The sequence below is a fragment of the Nannobrachium achirus genome, assembly GCF_963921795.1.
Source record: "Nannobrachium achirus genome assembly, chromosome: 2".
Classification (NCBI taxonomy): Eukaryota; Metazoa; Chordata; class Actinopteri; order Myctophiformes; family Myctophidae; genus Nannobrachium; species Nannobrachium achirus.
Genome location: NC_137811.1, coordinates 59,903,258 through 59,926,697, shown reverse-complemented (window position 1 = coordinate 59,926,697; position 23,440 = coordinate 59,903,258). Strand labels below are relative to the sequence as shown.

Genomic DNA, 23,440 nt, shown 5'->3' with positions numbered 1-23,440 from the left:
GTGTGTGTGTGTATGTGTGTGTGTGTGTGTGTGTGTGCATGTGCGTGTGCGTGTGTGAGAACAGGAGGCGATAGTGGATCCCTACCTGAAGCGAGTGCGCAGTGAGAACACTAGGTACCTGGTCTGGCAGAAACAAACCTCCAGCCAGCAGGAGGTGGTGTGGCGCCATTGGAAATCCCTCCGCAGGCTTCTGACCAGTGAGCGAGGCGCCTGGGCCAAGAGGTACGCTTCTGCCCGCTCTGCGTCAGCCAGCATTTAGCTTCCTTCTCTGCAGAGAGTGTATCTGTGTTTCACTCTGTCTGAGAGGAAGCAGTGAGTTGCCAATGGCTCCCCAGAGGGATTTTTCTCTAAACCACAGAATACTCTATATTCATGTATTGTCCCTGTCGGGTGAAATCCTTGTATGTCCAAGACTGTTACTTTTCAGGAAATGGGAGAAAAGAATATAAATGTGTTCCAGTTCCTGTGTAGTTATTAAATAGTCACAAGCTATTCACAAGTATTCATAAAACCCACAGACAGAATTAACCACTTTCACTTATACTTTCAAAATGTTGTAAACATAGCAAGAATAGCCGAACTACAAGCTACTAAAGAAAAACGTCAAAAGTTGAAATATGGACATACAAGGTTTCTGCCCAACAGCAACGATATATAGGAACAAAAAGGCTCCCATGTGTGTTGTTGTTGACTCCATACAGTGCAGAGTGCTATAGCAATAGAACACAATGGCGTGCATGCTTCTCCCTCTCGGCTGTTTCACTGAGCTGCCCACAACATGACGTGCTGTAACTCTCCTCCTCGTTCCATGATTCCAGAGTTCAGCCGGAGGTGAAATGGAAGTTGTCCAGCGCCGAGACCTATTCAAAGATGCGTCTGAAGCTGGTGCCCAATTACAACTATGACGCTCACTGTGAAGCCAGTGCCCTGCGGGACAACATGGGTACGCCTCGGTTATGAACCGTCTCCATTACAGCACATTAGGCCTCTTTGCTCTCCAATCTCCTTTTGACTTTTCCTCCTTTTCTCTCGTGTCTATTCTTACGCTGGAATTTCCTCTGCCTTTATAATGTGATCTCCTACGATCACAGGAATGCTGTCTGAACCCTGTGGCTCTGACCATTGTATTCCCCCCGGGTGCTCCGCAGTCATCACTGGTTGCTGGTAATAATGGGGAACTATGACCTGAAACTGTTCCTACAGTCAAAGTGTGACTTAATAGTTAGTTCCACACCGGTGTCGCGCAAGGAAAGTAGACGATTAACAAGCACACACACTGTTGTCACGCTGCGATGCGTTGTCACCTTATAAATATGTTGTTTTCAGAGGTTCACTCTGTGTGCAAATAAGTATAAATCTGACAAAAGTGTTGATATTGGAGAGTCGTTGGTTAATGTGCCAACTGCGTCATCACAGTTCCAGTTCAGATTAAGAATTATGTTTCCATGTCACTCCTCCTCTATACACATATTGTTGCGGTGACACCCTGAATGTCCCTCCTTGGGGAATTAATAAAGTGCTATGCTATCCTATCCTCCTATCCTATCCTTTCTACACCATCTTATTTTCCCGTCTCTCTCTCTTGCCACTGTTCCATCCAATAAACCTGAAATGCCTTAACTCATTCCCTGCCAGGCCCGATAGTCCCGAGATTATTCCAATGTCTTTCCCCGCCAGGCCCGATAGTCCCGAGAATTAAAAAAAAAAAAAAAAAAAAAAAAAAAATCATTTTTTTTTTTTTTTTTTTTTAAATTTTGACCCCAAAAAATGGAGTAGGCATGATAGCAATCGCGAAATTTCATGTTTAACCCCCATAGCAACCCCATCTTTCAAGCATGGTAGCCATTTTGGCAGCCATCTTTGTTAAACATAGTGGCTGTTATCTCAGGAATGCCTGAACGGATTTCCATTCGGATTTTTTTGTTTGAAAGCTGTGAGCAAGGTGGACACACGTGGTGCATTATCTAGGCATGGGTGTGCATGATCCGTGCACACCCAATTACATGGAAGTCTATGGAGACGAATGGCAGGTGGGAGTACGGAGGTATGTTAACTCATTTTGTGCCCGCGATTTTCGGTCGCAATGATGTCCAGAGTGCCTCACGCAGGCTCCATCCGCTTGCACTCTCTTATTTTGAAAGCCAGAAGTGCCACAGCGTGATCACTTCCGGTCTGACGTCATCGGGTCGTGCGCCGGAACCGATCATTGTTTACGTGGTGCCATGCTGGATTGCAATGGAGCGTTTATACATGTGTTATATAAGCGAGCATCTGCCTCCATCTTCGCTTCTAAAGTGTTGTTTTGAGATAATGGACATTAAAGATGAGATCGGCCGTCCACCTCAATGTTATGGGATGACTATTGTGTGCTCGTGGAGCCGTGATGATGACAAATCAGCGCGGATTTTCGTCTCCGGACATCCGGCCATTCTACTCGGTAATGTACTCAACGTTACAGTAATTTATTACTTTTTGCGCGACATCACGCATTCGGCACTGTAAGTACTCTAGTACTTATTGCGTGACATCACGCAAATGGCACTAGATGAGTTAAAATGGCGGTCAATGTGTTAAAAAGATCTTCAAACTAAGTTATTATAGTTTATTTGTTTACATTTATGTTTCATTTGGACTTTTTGTTTTTAATTTCTGTTTTAATTCATTTTCAAGGCTAGGGTAGTTTATTTTTTATGTTTGGTAAAAGCATAGTTTTTGTAATATGGGGTATTTGTCAGGGAAGTTATTCTAAAATGTCAGAACATTAATAAAAGTACCTGTAGTATAAACGCAACATAACAAATATGAACAAAACATCATATTAAACAAAAAATGTATTCACAGTTAAAACTGGCACAGCTGAACATTTAGATTTGATATCCACCAAGAATAATAGGCTTATTTATGTATTGAATACATTGAGAAAGCCTGTGGTTAACTCTATTATTAGTTTTAACTTTTTATTTCAGTGAACCTTTTCCCCATCTAGTTTTGGTAAATTGGTCAACTATACTAACCTTGCTTCAAACCTTGTGTTGATGTTGGTTGGGGTCCAGGAGCTGAGAGCCCTCGTAGCTCTGAAGCTCTGCCTTTCTCTGTGGCCAAGGAGGCCAAAGTGAGTGACATGGAAGATGACCAGTTAGGAGAGGAAGACCTGGTCTTCTTAGATAATAAGTAAGTACAACAGCCCATAGCCCAACAACACATATACAAATCATTTAGTAAATTATATTCCATATCTGGCCATGCATTGAACATTCAGCAGATTTAACCTTTTAAGCCTATAATATATACTTCGTCATACGATGAATTTCTTGTTTTTGAAGAAATGTTTTGCCTATAATGACATGCCCAAAATAGGGACATCAGGTTGAGAGTGGCTAAAGGTTACTATCAAACCAGTAAGGCTCCCTAATCGGGAGATAAGCGACCGTAGGTCACTTATCTCCACAAATAGGGCAAAAATGTGTTTTGCCAAAATCTTCCTGATCCATGTTGATGACATGAGTGTAGACATACTGTGTAGTGATTTTCGTGATTTTAGGGCAAAATCTGTAGGAGCAGTGTCCAAAAATGTGTTTTTAAAAATCGGCCTGGAGGTGGCGCTATATGGGACAGATTCATGTTGATGGGATGAGTGTAGACATACTGTGTACCGATTTGCGTGATTTTAGGGCGAAAATTGTAGGAGCAGTGTCCAAAAAATGTGTTTTGCAAGAATCGGCCTCATGGTGGCGCTAGAAGAGGGCCATGTGAGAAATGAGGGGTGGGGTCTCCGCGCCGGCAAGGCGGACGAATAGGTACCAGCCCCGGCTGTCCCGGTCGCTCCTAGCCGGAGTTACGGCATTTTATGTGAGCTGCAGTGTAGGGGGTCCTCCACTGGGGGCGCCACCACTTTTGCATCCGTTCTGGAGCACCAGGAGTCGGTGGTCCCCGGGAATTCCCCGTGAGCAGCGGGGTGGTCATTTGGTCATGTTTGCGCATTTGGTCATTTTTTACATCTGGGGGTCCCCCAGGGACCTGGGGGTCCCTGGAGCTCCGGGGGTCCTTGGAGGTTGTAGTTTGGCAGCCAAGGAACGTGTGTGCAAAATTTGGCATGGATCGGGGCAACGGTTGCGGAGATATAAGCAGGGAAAAAGTGTGACGTGTGAGGTGTGACAGACAGACTGACAGACAGACGGAGGGACGGAGTTACTTACACTTTGTGGTGGTTTTGATAGTAAAGTGCGACCTACGGTCGCAATTAAGAAATAAATAAACATATTATGTAAAAAATAAATAAAATAAAAAAGCCACGGGTTCTCACGATATTTTCCTGATATTGTGCGATTTTGATCTATAGGTGACCAAGGAACCCCCGTTTGCCAAAAATAGCAGATATATAAGCTTATTAACCTGACTCCACCAGATGGTGGCGGTATTGAGTTCACAAGTTAAGTTCACAATAAAGCGAGAATGGAAAAAAGACTATCAAGTACGTTCTTTACAGGTCCGTTATACCAGCTATAGAGGGTTTAAATCAGGGGCGTCAAACTCATCTTGGGGTGAGGGCCGCATTGGATGAAAGGCGACTTGATGAGGGCCGAACAAGTCGCGGATCGGATGGCATGCACACTCGCGCACATGTTCGCTCTGTTTTTCTTCCTGTCGTCTCAGCCACTGCTGTAGCTAGCAGTATAGCAGTATATCATTTTACAAATTGTGTTTATTATTAAGTAAAATAGCTACTTTCATTATTGGTATTACAGTTGCAGTTAGGTACGAGAGATGCTATTTGTTTAAAGGAGTAGTTCATCCCCAAAATGACTTTTTTTTTTCTTTGATTACTCACGCCATGGAGACTTGAGTTCAATAATATATTTTTATTTTATTTTTCGCATTACTAAGACAAAAATTTGATAATAGTACACTTTCCCCCATTGATTCCGGATGGGGACCCAAATGGGAATCAATAGGCATGCATTTATTGTAATCAAATTTCTGTTTTAGGAATGAGTCTCCATTGGCTCCATGGCATTTTGGGGGTGAACTCCTTTAAGAAGTGCCAATAAGAATAAACCATTTGATAATAGAATAATTCAATTCCTGATAGTCTCTGCTATAATTTGTAAATGGCTAAAAAAATTATTATTCATGCAGGACAATAATTATTTTTATTGTATTTTATAATAAAAAGAATAAAAGTAATGAACACTAATGGCATATTCAGAAAATATCTGAATAATAAAACTTTTACATTTTATTGTTATTATATTTTTTAAATTAACAACATTAATTTCCATGTCTAATATGTGTAATCTTTGAGTACGGTTCGAATATTGTAGGTATGTTCAGGTATTATTCATAGCCAGACCACCCATCCCATTCCTAGCAATGCTGTCATCTTCAAAGAGAGAGAGAGAGCTGGTCACTTAACATTCCAATCAATCAACTCAATCACTGCCAGGTGGGAGAAACCTAGCCTGCAGTGAGAAAGCATTAGTTAGGTTAATTCTTAAAACAATCATAACTCTTGATAGGAATGGGCTAGAGACTTACTTTTTCTTTTCTAAATGCTCAGAAATGTATGCTCTACAAGCCTGGGGCCGGATTGAATCATCTCGCGGGCCGGATCCGGCCCGCGGGCCGTATGTTTGACATCCCTGGTTTAAATGGTACCAGATATGCAACTCGACAAAGGTGAATTGATCCCAGTGTACGACGGGGACAATTTCACGATACATTAAATGTCCACGATGCGATTTATAATCACAATAAACAATAATAAGGATCATCGTCCCATCCCACAACATCGTCATTCCATTTTCAACCGTGTCCCGTCCTCCAGGGTGGAGGGGGAGGAGGAGAACCAGAAGGAGAAGCTGGTTCTGTCAGAGGAGTGTGACCTCATCACCTGCGTGGCGGTGGTCACGGGCCGTCTGGAGGTCACCACTCACCACCTGTACTTCTACGACGGCACTGGCGAGAAAGAGGAGACCGAGGAAGGTGTGGAACTTGGTTTAACCCACTTAAAACTCCAATACGTTTGTTTGTTGAGCGGAGTCCCTCAGGGTGCTGTACTAGCGTGTTTTCTGTTTTCTGGATGCTGGAGTTAATCCATTTGACTTTCTTTCCAATTCATCTCTCAATTAAATGTAGGCATTTAGCAGCTGCTCTTATCCATCCCATATGGGATTATATGACACATTACACAAAAAGAAAACAACTGACATTAACAATCCTTCCCGTTCACCTTATTAAAAAGGCTCACATAAACAAGGTAAAGGGCCTCAGAGATTAGGATACCAGTAGGTTCATAGTTTGTCTGTTGTCTGTCTAAACAACATTGCTATCTTCTTTTTTTTCTCTCTTTTTCTTTTCTCTCCATCTATTAACTTCATTACATAAATATATATTTACTACTCTCTGTCTCAGTTTGAAGCAAACATCAGTGATTCGTGTCTGAGCCATCGATTATTTAGAGCAGGGGTCAGCAACCTTTTTGAAATGAAGTGCCATGTTTTTATTTTCTAGAGTGTCAGTGTGCCATGACAACATAAATTTTAATGACAAATACTTTTACATATTTTAATTGGCAGGACATTGATATAACGACAATTAGATCCACCTATCTCCCCGACTCCCTCCCCAGTCAGAGTTCAGAGTTTTAATGAATGTAGAATTTTGTGCAAGATGACATTTGCTATAAATTAGCTAACTTCATTTAATTGACCACATTTAAAAAATAATAATGACAACTATTTTTACATATTTTGACTGGCAGGACATTGTTATAACGATCATTAGACTAGGAGTAATAATCCACCTATCTCGACCAACTCCCTCCCCAGTCAGAGTTCAGAGTTTTAATGAATGTAGAATTTTGTGCAAGATGTAATTTGCTACAAATTAGCTAACTTCATTTAACTGACCAAGTTATTAAAAAAAAAGATTTCTCTCTCACACTTCTGCCAGTGTGCCGGTGATCACCCTCCCCTGTGCCAATGTTGGCACCCGTGCCTAGGGCTGTCACAATTATTACATAATCGTCTAATCGCGATTATTTGACATAATCGCGATTATTTTTCATAATCGTCATAATCGTTTCCTTGTTGAAAAATGTTCATATATATTTTTTTTAAAGTAAAAAAATATTGGAAATAGCAGATCTACAAGCTTGTAGATCGGCTATTTCCACTATCAATGTTCTTTTTGTTGTCAAATATGTCAGTAATTTCTTTGCATATTTAGGTTATGTGTCATATCTGCCATGTGCAACTTCAAAGCCTACAAGCCAAACAGAAATGTAATTGTCAACGACAAAAACACAATTAAATCGTTAATCGCAATTATTTGAGTGACAATTAATCGTCACGTAAAATGTCATAATCGTGACAGCCCTTCCCGTGCCTAAGGTTGCCTACCCCTGATTTAGAGTGTATGGGTCAGACATGAATCAGAATCTCAACACCAAGAGTGGTAATAGTTACACATGTGTTGGTTCAGGGATCGGGTTTGATTTCAAGAGGCCTCTGTCTCAGCTGAGAGAAGTCCATTTGAGACGCTACAACCTGCGGCGCTCTGCTCTGGAGCTCTTCTTCATAGACCAGGCTCACTACTTCATCAACTTCAGGAAGAAGGTACAAACAAGCATGGCGTGTTGTTGACACCCCATTATTGGTCACTTAATTGTTTAATGGGAGTATGTTTGTTTTATAATCTGAGGATAAAAACGTGTGTGTGTGTGTGTGTGTGTGTGTGTGTGTGTGTGTGTGTGTGTGTGTGTGTGTGTGTGTGTGTGTGTGTGTGTGTGTGTGTGTGTGTGTGTGTGTGTGTGTGTGTGTGTGTGTGTGTGTGTGTGTGTGTGTGTGTGTGTGACACACGCACATACAGGATATACTTTTTTTTAACACACTTTTTAACTCAAATCATTGCTTCTGGGTGTCCCTGGAACAAAGTATTTTGAGATGGGGGAGGATCTGTGGCCAAATACATATAATTTTGGGGGTCCTTGACATGAAAAGGTTTGAGCACCACTGATATAGCAACATACTGTAGGATTTCAGAAAACTGTTAGGGTTTAGAAGACATTTTTAGAGCCGACCTCAGGTCTTAATGGGTTATGGCCTGGATATTTAATGATCAGAAGTATACGTATCTAGCGTAATGTCTTTGTGATTGTGTCAATGTGATGTTTCTGTTCTTGTGTCCAGGTGAGGAACAAGGTGTATTCTAGAATCCTGGGTCTGAGGCCTCCCAACCTGTTCTACTTCGGCTCTCGTTCCCCTCAGGAGCTGCTGAAGGCATCCGGACTCACACAGGTAAGTTAGTGCAATAGTTCTCACCAATTATCAGGCCGTGACCCCCCCCCCCCCTTTCACTCTTTAAGTAATACATTATACTGTAGGTCTCTGTCAGCAACTGTAGACACCATTACATTACTTGTCTGTGCAAACATCACCAATAATATGTGATTGTTGTTCTTTGTAGAAATGGGTTTGCAGAGAGATTTCAAACTTTGAGTATCTGATGCAGTTAAACACCATCGCTGGACGGACGTACAACGACCTGTCACAGTATCCTGTAGTAAGTACCATCAGCCGCCTTACTGTGTGTGTGTTGCTCTGAATAATATACTAGTAAGACACCTCAGAGTGCCATGCGACCTCGCCCTAAAGGGCGAGGTCGCACCAATTCTTGGCCATCGGGCCAGTGATGTATATGGGACCACTTAATCATATATGGAGACCCCTGCATGATAGTCAACAATGTTATGTCAAAACATGCCAATATATGGGCATTACCAAATATGGGCATTCCCATATACGTCCTTAATTTCGCCAACTCGCTTGGAAGACGTCTGGGGACGTCTTATCTGGTTACCATGGTTACCAGGTAAGCAGAACCTACTATAGCGGCTGGTGAACAAAAACACTACATATCCCATCATGCAACTCGGCCGCCCGCGTCACGCAGCCTCCATTATCCATTGACTCCTATTCTATGCTGTTACATAAAGACGGCTTTATCTCTAAATAAGGTGCAAATAACGCAGAGGAGGCCGAGATCCGCTTGTTTTCACGGTGACACTTTGCCGTGATGGTCGGCCGCGGTTAGGATTTTAGTTTCGCGACCGTTTGTAAACAAATAAAACTCCTTCCTGAAATCGTCAGAGGACAGTCACGTGCACATGACGAAGCTGCCGGGGCTCTTCAGAATAAAGCGTAAGTCAATGGTGGCACTGTATATCCTAACCACCACCACTAGATGGCAGCATATGTGTTAATATTGATAACATAATATCCTTAATAATGTCCTTAATATTGATAATATAGGAATCTCCATATATGGGCATAAAACGTATGTTAATTGGTAAAGCCAAGCAGGGCCTTGGCGAGTTAGGGCCTGGGTTTGATGCCTGGGGATCTCCATATATGGGCATAAGGGGTCCTTTATTAATATATACCCATATACATATATACAGACTTAATATTAACGGAAGGTAGGGTGTAAATCAGAGTAAAGCAGGCTTTTGGGCCAGTTAGGGCCTGGGATTGATGACATCAGAAAATGGAACAGGAAGTGATGTCACAGTGACAGTATATCGAGGGTTTGATCTTTGATGAGGTGATGTAACGTGACATCACTTCCGTTACGGAAGGACAAGCTACGACATTTCTCATGGTATACTGCGACCTTCGGTCGCAACAGTCATCTTATTACTAGTAATAAGACACCTGAGGGTGGAATGCGACCTCAGGGTGACATGCGACCTCGCCCTAAAGGGCGAGGTCACGCCAATTCTTGACTATCTGGCCAACCACAGCGTTTCTCTGACGATTCTAGTTGTTATCATTCTGGGGGGAGTTTGTTCATGTTTTTGTGAGGGTATCAACCCTAGGAGACACGGGGAGAACATGCAAACTCCACACAGAAAGGCCCTATCGCCAACCCCACCTAGGGTGTGAGCGATAGGGCATAAACATGGAGATGTGGAGAACACTATATATGGAGATAGTCCAGTCCATCATGTCATATGGGACTACCGTCATAGACAGTAGCCATTGTTAGGCCGGAGTCAATAGCTGTATTCCAATCCGAAGGGTTCGCACTTTGAAGTGCGCATTTGAAGGGCTATGACGTCACTGGGCCGCGCCTAGTGCTGTCCCGTTTAGTAGACCGCGTTAACCTAGGGTAACCTACCCTTGGAATGTGCACTACTTTCTCCTCGTTTTGAAGCGTACAGCCGATGGTCACTTCAAGCACTTCGTTGGATAGCAGCGTCCCACAATGCAACGCGACTCCACGATTCAACCCGGATCAAAACAAAAACAACAGTGTCTGCTGTCCATCGCATTAAACTTTTATCCACAAAAGAGCTGTCTAACTTCTGTTTGGTGCCACAGAGTTTAATTATAAGGTGTTTTCGGTATAGTATTTAGGTGTATAAACTTCATAATTAATCATGACTATTAAAATATATGCAACGGCGTTGTCGGAAGGTTCTGAGAACCGCCGTGTCTCGTCTCGGGGCGGGCAGCTCTACGCATCGAATCCCTCTGAAGGCAACTTGTTCTCGGCTCCACGGCTCTGCTCCCCTCCCTTGGAATTGGTGGTGGAACATGACTGACATATGATTTGTTGTTGTGTCTTAATTAACAGGCAATCCATCAAATTGTTTTCTTAATATGATTAGACATGAAAGAAACTGCCTCTGGCTCTGTATAATGCTTGATTGAATGTTTTCAAGTAACACTAACTTGACGAACTAGTCATTGTATAGCCTACTAAGTTTTATAGTTTATACCATTCATTGCATATTCTATTGAGCATACCGTTATTAATTCAGATTGTCCAGTGTATTGTATATGTGCGTTATGTTATTTCCAATTAAATAAACAATCTAACTACCACTGAGTTCCCGTGGCAAAGAACTTCGAGCACCAGGTTTGGTATTTGAGTGTTGTTTAAAATTATTATAACTATTATACTAACTAACTATTATAACAACGTGTGAACGTGTCCACTAATAAACGAGGAACCAATTCAGAATATAATCAAACATCAGAATGAACTGAAAATAGAAATGGATAGAGAGTAGGCCTACTAGGCTATGGCAACATCAAATCGGGAATATAGAGTATTTCCCTTAATTACAGATGTTATGAATAGGCTACGTGAAACAGTAGGCTAATAGCATATTGACAATTTGTGATTTAGTCCTAAATTCGCATTATAGGCTATAAATAAATAAACGGGGGGAACAATTATTTTTGCTTTATTCTCCACTGCTCTGTAATATACAAAACAGAGGCTCAGAACTGTAATAGCTAAATGACATTTAGTGGAAATGTTTTATTCTCTCACCAATGCACCACAAACGTAGGCTTACTGTATATGCTGTGGCAGCTGAAAGCAATGGATTTAGATTGGTCATCCGCGATGTTGCGGGTGATCATCAACCTGCTATAATGCAACGGTATGAAACATAAAAGAACAGCATAGTAGTTATGTCATGTGCTAAAGGGCTTGGCTAGAATGTCAATAGAATCTATAAACCTTCCATGTCGGGAAACAGAACGCAGTTTCTGCTTGGTGAGAAAATACTGTATTGGGGTCCATTTGATCAAATAGGTCTATTCGCCTATATGTATCCTAGTGTAATATCTGTGGGTTAGAACTCGGCATTCAGTCTTCACTCTAATAACTAAATAAAGCTTCAGATCTTTGTCATATTTCCTTAAAAAGAATTACATTATGCGTTGAAGCAATTTGAATGTTTGCTTTATGATTTACTATATGAATTATGCCTGACCATGATATGAAATGTTGCGTTTTTATTTTGGGGCTTGTATTGCTTAATTGCTGCTATTAATGATGATGATCAGATTACGGTGATGTGATTCCCTGAGTGTTCACAGAGAGGCAGGGAAAACACACTTTCAACCACAAACATATCACACAATAAGCCTTATACGAATCATTTAAACGAAGGTCGGGCTTTTCATATTTCTCTCTGTCAAATAAATGACCTGAAATGATGTTAATTCCGATGCCGCTTTTACATTAAGCATAATATGAATATCATGATACATGTTACAGTTACAGTGTGAATTGTAATAGATCGTGTTAATAAACTGTTATTTTATTTAATGATCTTGTGCTTCAGAACAATCTCATCATACAGTTATGTGACTGTCAGACCTTTAATTATGACATAACCAAAAACAGAAGTTTCTTTAATATCTAATCAACAGAAAACTATTTGAAACGGGTTGTCTGAAAGTTGTAGCCACAATACATCATATCACAATCATGTATAGGTCTATAGCCAGTGTTTCCCAAACTTTTTAGCCTGTACGTGACCCAAAAAAGAAATTAGTTTGCCCTGGATCCAAACTAGTGAAAACAGCAGATCTACAAGCTCACAACGCGTCGCTTTGCACCGCGTTGTGAGCTTGTAGAGCAGGTAAGCAACAGGACATGCAACGCTCATCCCAAGCCGAAAATCGAATGCCTTGGACGGATGACATGACTCTCACTGCCCGCCTCGGTTCGAGTGATGCTGGTTCTCAATTATCCTCGAACGTCAAAATAGCTGTGAATTATTAGGTGAATTATGACCCCCCCCAAAAAATTAAAAATATCCTAAATTGTCTTAAAAGTTAATTCCGCCTCAAAAAAAAATCAGTTTGGGCGTTTAAGAAGGTAAAATACGTAGTTTAAAAGCACCGCGGAGGAAAAAATGGCGGAGAAATGATTTTTGCAACCAGAAGTTCTCGGCTATGCACTTGGTAGCGATGTCCCATTCCACAGGCACTGTGGAGTGCACTTCACAGGACAAGCCCTACACATGGCACGGCCAAGTGACGTCATAGCCCTTCAAATGCGCACTTCAAAGTGCGAACCCTTCGGATTGGAATACAGCTAATGGCTGTCTGTCTGACTGTCTGTACAGGAAGTGATGTCACATGACATACTTTTTATGCCCATATATGAGTCATTCTGTACCACATCTCCATGTTTGGGCCAAACAGGTTCGCTCCATTTCTCCATGTATAGGTCCAAATGACCAACGTCGAGCTTGACAAGGAGGATACCGCACATTGTACCTCATCCACCCTTTCTCCTCTCTCCTTTTGGTATCTTTATCCTCCTCCTCCTTTTTTTGTCTTTCTTAGTCTTGTGTATCCTTCTCTTTTGGCTACTGTCTATGACGGTAGTCCCATATGACATGATGGACTGGACTATCTCCATATATAGTGTTATCCACATTTCGTGTAGCCCCGTACAGGAAGTGATGTCACAACTCGCTGACATCACACTGACATCACAGAGGTTACGGAAGGAAGGAAGGACACTCAAGCGACACGGTTTTTCAGATTATATGCGACCTTCGGTCGCAATTATAATCTTGTCTGAATGGGAAAAAAGACCACTTTGTATGTCCACTGTGAATGAATGCAAAGGCATGTATAGTGCGAGTTGTCTGCAAATGATGAGTCTTGACACTTAAGTTGAAACACAAACCCTTTTGACGGCAAACAACTAAACCTTATGATGCCTTCTCTCCAGTTCCCCTGGGTTCTGTGTGACTACGTATCTCCGGTTCTGGACCTTGATGACCCGGCAGTGTTCAGGGACTTGTCAAAACCCATCGGTGTGGTCAACTCCCGCCATGCACAGAACGTCAGAGAGAAGTAAGTACACTACTTCACCAGTAAGACTGGTATTCAGGTGGCTTCATGAGTAAAACCACACTTGATGATTTATAATAAACCTCACAAGCCTTTACTGTGTCACATCCCTTTTCTATTGATTATGTCTTCTTTTTTTTTGTATCCGTTAGTGTTTAGTTTACCATTATTGGTGTAGTGTTGACCAATCATGTGCCAGCAAGTTGTGGGTGTTTTATTTTCAACGACAACTCTGACTAAACTCTAGATTTCACTCATTAGCCTTCTATCAGAACGGGGTGAATTCATTGGTTAAATCAGCTGCTGTAGCATAAGCATTCAGTTGATGCAAACAATGCGTACATTCAACCTTCTGTAATACATGGTTGGACACTGCAGGGTTAAGACAGTGTGCAGTTCCGTAAGGGAGAGGTCACAGGTTCCATTTCTGCAACAGTTCATGCATACTGTCAAAGTGCCCCTGAGCATTGCACACCACTAGAGCAGTGATGCGGTATCGAAACCGGGAAACGAATTATTGATTTTAGCATTGGCTATTGAAAAGTAACAGATATACAAGTTCACAGGACGTCACTTTGTGCCACACTGCGACACTTTTTTTGCAAAATTTTGTAGATGTTTGAAAAATCTTGAATCAATTTGAATTTATTAACACAAATCTTCTCTTGTAGGAGTCCCTGGCACAACATGTTTTCTGCTAGGGGGTCCGTGGCCAAATGCTTATCAATTTGGTTATCCAAAAGTTTGAGAACTACTATTTACTACTATACTACTATTTACTACTATTTGAAGGCATTTGTAGAATGGGCCTCGGGTCTGAATGGCGTTTAACATGTTGATCTCTTCTTCCCTGGGTGTCAGGTATGAGAGCTTTGAGGATTCGACGGGGACCATCGATAAGTTCCACTACGGCACACACTACTCTAACGCTGCAGGGGTCATGCACTACATGATCCGTACGGAACCCTTCACAACCCTGCACATCCAGCTGCAGAGTGGCAAGTGGGTGAACACAACAACACAGTGACATGACATCGCACAACAACACAACCCAACCCAACACAAACATCAACACTACACGACACCAGGGTGCCTGTCTTTCTATATCAGGGGTCACAACCTGTTCATAGATTCCATATAGTTTCATTGTTTGACAGCACAATCATCAGTGTATTTTGGATTCATGTCAATGTGTGTTTTCATATATTTAACCACTTGAACCGTCAATACTTACTAAACTTGACCTTTCACTCTGTACTTAGTCTGCTCTTTTTCCCCCTCTACACCAAACCTCTTTGCCGGAAATAGCCAATCGACAAGCTCACAGCGCCTTGCGCTGCGAGGCGTTGTGAGCTTGTAGATCTGCTATTTTTGTTTGGGTTCTCAGAATACGGATGCTAGGGTTCAAGTGGTTAATATAAAAAATGAGAAAGAAGTTTCTATCACACAAAGATTTGGAGGACCCCCTGTAGTTACTCCGAGGACCCCCTAGGGTTCCCGGACCCCCTGTTGAAGACCCCTGTTCTATTTCTATCTAATTAAGACTCTGTTACATACACCTGTGAAGAAAGTAACATTACACAACCATTTATGTCAATATGGCTGCCATGAAAAAGGCCTATTGATTTTGAAGTAAAACAACAAATACATTTTCCTTTCCAATTGCTCCCCTTGGCGCCCCCTTGCGGCCGCATCTTTGAAAACCTACAGTATGCACTGCACTACAAGGCACAACACAACGCAACACAACACAATGACGCTGCATGACACAACACAGCATGACAAGACACAATGATAACAATACTACACAACACTTTCATAGAATTACATAACTGCGTGTAGGATCACATAACAGCATATGATATAGTGATATATGATACGACACTGTTTCTAAACCTCTGGGCTTTACGGGTCTGTTACTCTGACAATTGACACTGAGGACAGCAGAGATTGGGAAATTAAAACGTTGTTGCTGTCGGGCAGAAACCTCTTATCTCCATATTTTAACTTTTTTTGTTAATAATTCAACGCCCGACTTACTCACACTACAGCGTCACAAAAACGTAGCAAAAGTAGCAGATGTACAAGTTCGAAACGCAGCTCAAAGCAACGTGTTTTGAGCTTGTAGATCTGCTACTTTTCCTATTTTTTTATTTGAATCCTGAAAAGTAACGGTTTTGGACATAATGAGGTTTCCACCCGACAGAGACGATATGTAAGACATAATAATACAATAAGATCAGGTATGATAATACAAAAACAGATATTTAGCAGGCGTATGTTGTGTGCAGGTTTGACTGTGCAGACAGACAGTTCCACTCTGTGGCTGCAGCCTGGCAGGCGCGCATGGAGAGTCCTGCTGACGTGAAAGAGCTCATCCCAGAGTTCTTCTACCTGCCAGAGTTCCTGCAGAACATGAACGGTGAGTTCCTGTAAATGAGAGAGAAAAAGAAAAACCATGAAAGTGATGAAAGTAAAACAATACAAATTAAACAGTGGATTGGAACATGGATTAAGTGGATGCATCAACACTGGTGTTGAGGAACAGTAACTGCCTGTTTTTAATTGAATGAGACTTTAATCAAATCATTGTGTTAATCAGCTGTTCTATCAAGTATATTTCATCAATTAGTTTTTGTTACTTCCACTCTTCATTAAACAAAAAAGGAAGGTTATTTGAAAACCAGTTTATTTTCACTATACTGTAGCATGTCTAGGTTCTTTTATATTTGCTGTATATTCTGTTTTTCTACATTGTTTTATTACTGTGTAAAGCCCTTTGTATAGACCGATTTCCTGAGCGACACTCTGCAGAGGGCGCCGCCTGCCATTTCCGCAGTGTAAACAGTACTAGAGGGCCGCGGCCCTTCGGGCCGCTCACATCTAGTTAAAAAAAAAAAAAAAAAACTTTTTTTTGGGGGGGAACTATTGTGGCGGAACTATTGTGCCGCAGCATTGTGCCGCAGCACGTTTCCGGTCGGACATATTTGACCGCCGGACGCACTTCTCGGAGGGGCTGCACTCTCTAGGGGCTGTGTGTGTGTGTGTGTGTGTGTGTGTGTGTGTGTGTGTGTGTGTGTGTGTGTGTGTGTGTGTGTGTGTGTGTGTGTGTGTGTGTGTGTGTGTGTGTGTGTGTGTTCTGGCTACGCCCCCCTCGATTGAAATTGGATCCGCCGGTCCCATAGCTGGGAATACGAGCCAATCACCGGTCACCATGGCAACGGGGGGCCAATGATAGAGTTATGGGCGGTATTATTCCCTACGTTCTCCCTACATCTGATCTAGCTATGAGTTGAAGTGGAGGCGAAATGGGCGTGGAAGTGGGATGCGGATCTAAGAGGAATGTAATAGTAGATTGTAAAGTAACGTGTAGCCTACATGTACTTAAGTACCGTACTTAAGTAACTTCTACTCCACCACTGGCTGCGGTTTACACCGCAGAAACGTTGGCGGCGCGCTCTACAGGGGAGCGCTCAGGAAATCAGTCTATATACCTGTGTTTTGAAAGGTTGTCATGGTATACACACACACACTGAGTTAACTGGGTGTATTCGCTGCAGGTTTTGACCTGGGCTGTCTTCAGATGTCTCAGGAAGCTGTGACTGATGCTCTGCTGCCCCGCTGGGCCTCGTCCAGAGATGACTTCATTAGGAAACACAGGAAGGCTCTGGTGAGATCATGCAGACACTCACACCCGAGGTCAGGGGGCATGTTGTTGCCACGCCAGTGGCTGACCGCATAGTGCAGGGGTTCCCAAACCTTTTTTACGTCTCAGGGCACCCCATAAATATTTTTAAAACCCGAGGCACCCCTACCTACATTATAATTTTCACTCCCAGCACCTTATATTTATAGCATATTGTCATTGTCGGGTGGAAACCTTGTATGACCAAAACCGTTTTGTATTTATCATCTATAAAATGTACTAAACTAGTGAAAACAGCAGATCTACAAGCACACAACGCCTCGCAACGGCTGTTTTCACTAGTTTTGTGCAACAGTCTTGTATGATGAAGCAGGGCTTTGCTTTACACATTTGAAACTTGGAGATACGAGGTTTCTGCCCGACAGTGACGATATTTTAGTGATTATGTTGCGAGGAAAGCGTTGAGATAATAGCCATGTTGGTTGGAACTGACTGAAAATAACTTTGTACTTCAAGTTTAAAATGATACTAAATATTTTTTCAAGTGTCCAAATAAATTCCAAATATTATCAAATGACCTGGACTGCTGTCGCGGCACCCCAGGGTGCCCCATCACCCACTTTGAAAACCCCTGGCATAGTGCATGGTCTCCCGAACCTTTTCAGTGAAGACCTAAAGATTTTGGTTTCTCCCCGGTACCCAAAAATTCATTTCGAATTTTAAAATTGGGCCCCGACCCATTGTTTGGGAAACACTGGGATAGTGCGTCAACCTAATCATTCCATTTCATGTCCTCTCCATGTCCTCTCTCTGCCCTCAGCTCTCTGTCTCTCTATATCTAAATAAAGCAAAAACCCACACACAGTGAAACAGTGTCATTTTATTGGCCGAGTAGGTTTTAAAAAACAAGAGATGCTTGGTGAGTTTTTAACGCAGAACAGTTTATCTATAAAATTACAAGGTTATAAAAGGTGATAATAAAAAATATTTTACGATAAATAATCAGTCAGTAAAAAGAAGAGAGAACAGGACACTTTTATACAAAACGATCTGGGAGTCTTGTTTAGTTTACATTACGCTGCATATAAATCCATTTGTGGAGTGTGCTGAATATACAGTGGAGTAAGCTGGCTACTCTGGTGGCTTAGCAGCCACTCAGTGTACGTGTCACAATGGAACAGAACCGCTCACATCATGGAGTTCAAATCCAAATTACAGTTCTCAACAGGCCAGAAAATTAAGGCCTGGCCCTAACTGGGCCTTACTGCGAACAATTACCATACTTTTAGGCCCAAAATCAAGGTGTCATAATGCGCTTCCTCAAAGCATCCAACAAGCTTCGAACTGAGCAGACTTAGCAGATTGGACCGAACGATCTCTGATTTTTTGGCTACTGTTGCCCGTTTTCTCTTTTACTTTTACTGTTAACATACATACATATATATGTACACTTGTATACATACATGCATGTGTGGGTTGATACATACATATAGACATACATCCAAAGTGACTGCATTCTACATACTGTGTGTGTGTGTGTGTGTGTGTGTGTGTGTGTGTGTGTGTGTGTGTGTGTGTGTGTGTGTGTGTGTGTGTGTGTGCGCGTGTGCGTGTGCATGTGTAGGAATGTGAGCATGTGTCCAGTCACCTCCATGAGTGGATTGACCTGATCTTTGGCTACAAGCAGAGAGGGGAGGAGGCGGTGGAGGCCCTCAATGTCTTCTACTACTGCACCTATGAAGGTAAGCACAGCACAGTCCACATGCTGTTGGGGTCTTAGCTTTAAAGCACCTTGCATTAAGTACATCTACCACTAGTGGGGAGTACAAGAGAGGAATGTACAAGTGTGTCCATCCGTGCGTTTATGTGTGTGTTAGGGACGGGACGATAATCGTTATTATTGTGATAAAAGACACTCGATTTTAATTTATCGTGCGATTGTCCTCCGTCATGCACAGGGATCAATTCACCTCTTATTTGCCGAGCTGCATACCTGGTACTACTTAAACCCTCTATAATTGGTAAAACGGACCTGTAAAGAACATACTCGATACAGTCTTTTTATCACTCTTTGCCAAATGAGCCGATCTACAAGCTCTCAACTTGTCTCGATGTGTTGAGAGCTTGTAGATCTGCTATTTTTGGCAAAGGTTTTGCCCCAGAATAATGGATGCTAGGGATATTTTGATTGTCGCAGTATATCTTAAATCGCAGTTATCTTGGTCAAAATTATCGTGACATGACATTTTCACATCGTCCCACCCCTAGTGTGTGTGTGTCTACGCACGCTGTGCGTGCGTGCATACATTCATGCGTGTGATAAGTGAGAGTGTCCAAGGATATGAGATGCAGTGCGTGGAATAGAGGGGGTTCATACTAGTGCTGCGTTGGGTTTCATGTTCATGGTGTCTGACCTCGTCCGCGTGTTCTCCTGTGACCGTGACTCTGCAGGCGCCGTGGATCTGGACGCCATCGCCAACGAGAACGAGCGCAAGGCCCTTGAAGGAATCATCAGTAACTTTGGCCAGACTCCCTGTCAGCTCCTCAAGGTCGGACTCCACTCTCTCATGCAACCCTTTGATTAGTAACATCATTCAGTGCTCAGTGGGGGAAAGTAACTAAGTACTAGGGTAGGGGTGTAACGATACATTTTAATAGCGATTCGATACATATCACGATACATGGTTGACGATACGATACATGGACGATATTGGTTCATTCATGGCGATACGATACGATTCGATTCAATGATTTAAAATCGATATAGTAACTATTTAGCAAAGAAATTAAATCTGTCTGAAAGGTGTGGATAGTGCAGGTTTTTAAGGGAAACATATATTATTATGGATATAAATAAGTAAATACAGTGATTATCTGCCAAATACATGGACATTGTATATTGACAAACCTGCACCTTGACATGAACCCAGAGATTACACACATTTATCGATAGACCAGTGTAGCTATATGGAAAGGAAAAGTAATTAAACCCCTCCTTTTCATTTTTTCTCCTTAAAAATGCTAAATACAATGCACAAGTAGGTAGTATCGATACAATCGATTCTTTGCACTGCCGATTCGATACGATACAAAATAAAACGATACGGTTCGATTTTTGCTGTTTTCATTTCGATATACTTCGATTTTTTAAGTTAAAAACGATATTTCGATACAGTTACTATATCGTTACACCCCTACTAAGTACATTTACTCAGGTGCTGTACTTGAGGTATCTGTACTTTACTGGAATATTTCCGATTTCCAATAATTTTACCAATCCACTACTTCTCAGAGGCAAATATTGTACTTTTACTCCACTGCAATTATTTGAAAACTTTAGTTACTTTGTACATTTTGATTATTATTAAACGTACATTACATTATACATTATAAAAGATTTTTATACATTGTATAGGTCACATTTGTCAGATTTCTTGTGAAATTGGCCATTTTCATAATGAGTACTTTTACTCAAGTACATTTTGAATTCTGGACTTTTACTTGCAACAGAACGTTTCTACATAGCAACAGTATTGATACTTCTACTTGAGTAAAACATATGAGTACTTTTCCCACCACTGTCAGAGCTACATTTATATCTGCTCACTGTGAGCCATGTGAGGAATGACTGGGGACTATTACAGAGAGACTCATAAATTGTGTCTATTTGCTTCTGCGGCAGAGAGGATCAGGTTGTTTGTGAAGTTTTAAAGCAATGGTTCTCAAATGTTTTCATGTCAAGGACCCCCAAATTGATACCATAGCAGTCGGGCAGAAACCTCTTATCTCCATATTCTAACTTGTTTGTGTTATTTATTTATTTTTATAAATGAACACTACAGCGTGTGATCAAATTCTAAAATATAAAAAGTAGCAGATCCACAAGTACACAACAGGTCGCATCACGGCGCGTTGTGAGATTTTAGATCGGCTATTTTCGAATAGCTTCAAATGTAAAGAGGCCTTCGAACCCCCTCAAAGAGACCCCACTTTGAGAAGCAGTGGTTTGAAGGCTCTAAATTAGTCTCACAGATCAATGTGTTACTGTTTATGAGGATGACCATGACTCTGGGATCTGTTCTCATGCTTCACGTAACGCATACACACACGCATACACAACGCATACACACACTTGTGAGGACAATTTGGTCCTCACAAGTGTAGCAAATACAAGAACGCACGCACACACATGCGCGCGCGCGCGCACAATCAGACGAGAAGAGACAGTAGTGTAAGGTATATCTAGTCTGGTGGTGGTGGTGGAGGAGATGTTTGTAGCATGCTGTAGTGCTTCCAGATGTGTAGAGTTCAGCATGGTGCAACATGTGAGTTCAGACCACACCTCCGTGTGTTCCATACAGGAGCCTCACCCTCCCAGGATGTCCGCTGAGAACGCATCCAGGCGACAGGCTCGCCTGGACACTCTGCCCCCCAACCTGTTTGAACACCTCAACCAACTGCGGCCCTTTGTGGAGGTACAGTAAGCGCTGAGATGATGCTCAGTTTAGTTCAGTTCAATTCCAAGGGCTTTATTGGCATGAGAAAACATACGTTCACATTGCCAAAGCAGAAGTGTGCACAATGCAATACGATCAACCAATACAATACAACCAAAAACAAAACATGTACAATTGAAGGGAGTGAAACCGTTTTTGTGTATCGAGGTTACTCAATGCAGACAGTGCAGGGATATATATATACACGATGATTAGTAGTCTTTAAGGTGATTGTGTTCCATTTGATCCATCTCCTATCACAGCAGCTCACAGCGGCATAGGCACTCTCTGACCTGTGCTGTTTTTTCACTAGATCACCAATCAACGTTATTCTGAATTCATATTCTATCTTGTCGTGTGTGCGTGTGTGTGTGCGAGCGCGCATGTGTGTGTGTGTGTGTGTGTGTGTGTGTGTGTGTGTGTGTGTGTGTGTGTGCGTGCGTGTGTGCGTGCGCACATGTGTGTGTGTGTGTGTGTGTGTGTGTGTGTGTGTGTGTGCGTGTGCGTGCGTGCGTGCGTGTGTGTGCGTGCGTGTGTGTGCGTGTATGCGACCCCCAGGTGGTGAGTGATGGTCTTCCTCTGGTCCAGGCAGTGGTATCTAAGACCCTGAATCGTTCCATCATCCAGGGCTCAGATGTCCTGGTAGGATTTTTCTCCTCTACACCAAATCTCTTTGCCAAAAATATCTTCTGTGACTATTCCCCCCAGAGTAGGGATGCTAGGGTTGAAGTGGTTAATGAATAATCAGCATCATTGTGATCAGTTGAATGTCAGTGCACCGAAACCACAGGATGTACACAGTATGTGACATAAGAGTGTTTCCTTCCACCGTTCCTTTGTGCCAGGTGACAGTTAGCGCCAACGGGTTGATAGGAACACACAACTGGCTGCCCTATGACAAGAACATCGCCAACTACTTCACCTTTACCAAGGACCCCACGGTGACCAACCCAAAGTGAGTGTCCAGTGCCAGAGCCTGTCACAATACAGTCTTTAACCTTCATTTCATCAGGAGGGTCAACTCAGCGCTGATGGGCTTTTGTTTGCACCCTGCTTCTTAATACATTTATACACATTCACACCTCTCAGCCAGTCCAGTACGAAACTGCTGGTTACTGGGAGTTGACCTGTGCAACTAGCTAGTGTTCTAACCATTTGGACATTTCTGCACACAGCAAAATATAATAATTTAACTGTGAGAGTGTAAAAATGTACCTACACTAATAAGGGTCAATTTTGCGCAGCTTGAGTTTACATTAAATCATCTCTGTTGGGTGAAAAAGTCCAAAGTGTTACTTTTCAAGATTCAAATTCAAAAATGGCAAAAGTAGCAGATCTACAAGCTCAAGGCGTGTCGCTTCGAGCCATGTTTCGAGTTTGTGGATCTGCTACTTTTGATGCTCTTGTGTGACGCTTTAGTATGATCAAGTGAAATGAAAATGAAAAAAAAAAGAACAGTTTGAATATGGAGATAGGAGGTTTCTGCCTGACAGTGACGATAATGCTTTGCTCAAAGGCGCGCTGGTAATTGTTTATTATGGAGGGTAAAGTGCTTCTCCCGTTCCAGTGAAGAGTGAAGGCTCCTGACAAGGCCATATAGCTCCATACCTCAGATATCTGTATCG

General features: G+C 42.2%; 1 protein-coding gene across 1 annotated transcript in view; it reads left to right on the top strand.

Annotated features, from left to right (window-relative positions):
- nbeal2 (neurobeachin-like 2) overlaps nt 1–23,440 on the top strand; it is a 110,303-nt gene that overhangs the window by 72,844 nt on the left and 14,019 nt on the right. The window contains exons 35-50 of the mRNA XM_080754576.1: nt 65–222; nt 819–943; nt 3,054–3,171; nt 5,825–5,982; nt 7,483–7,616; nt 8,190–8,297; nt 8,467–8,562; nt 13,552–13,676; nt 14,535–14,675; nt 15,965–16,095; nt 17,234–17,343; nt 18,944–19,061; nt 19,771–19,868; nt 21,681–21,794; nt 22,374–22,457; nt 22,661–22,770. Of these exons, the coding sequence (XP_080610702.1) occupies nt 65–222; nt 819–943; nt 3,054–3,171; nt 5,825–5,982; nt 7,483–7,616; nt 8,190–8,297; nt 8,467–8,562; nt 13,552–13,676; nt 14,535–14,675; nt 15,965–16,095; nt 17,234–17,343; nt 18,944–19,061; nt 19,771–19,868; nt 21,681–21,794; nt 22,374–22,457; nt 22,661–22,770 (1,928 nt within the window). The remainder of the gene's footprint in view (nt 1–64; nt 223–818; nt 944–3,053; nt 3,172–5,824; nt 5,983–7,482; nt 7,617–8,189; nt 8,298–8,466; nt 8,563–13,551; nt 13,677–14,534; nt 14,676–15,964; nt 16,096–17,233; nt 17,344–18,943; nt 19,062–19,770; nt 19,869–21,680; nt 21,795–22,373; nt 22,458–22,660; nt 22,771–23,440) is intronic.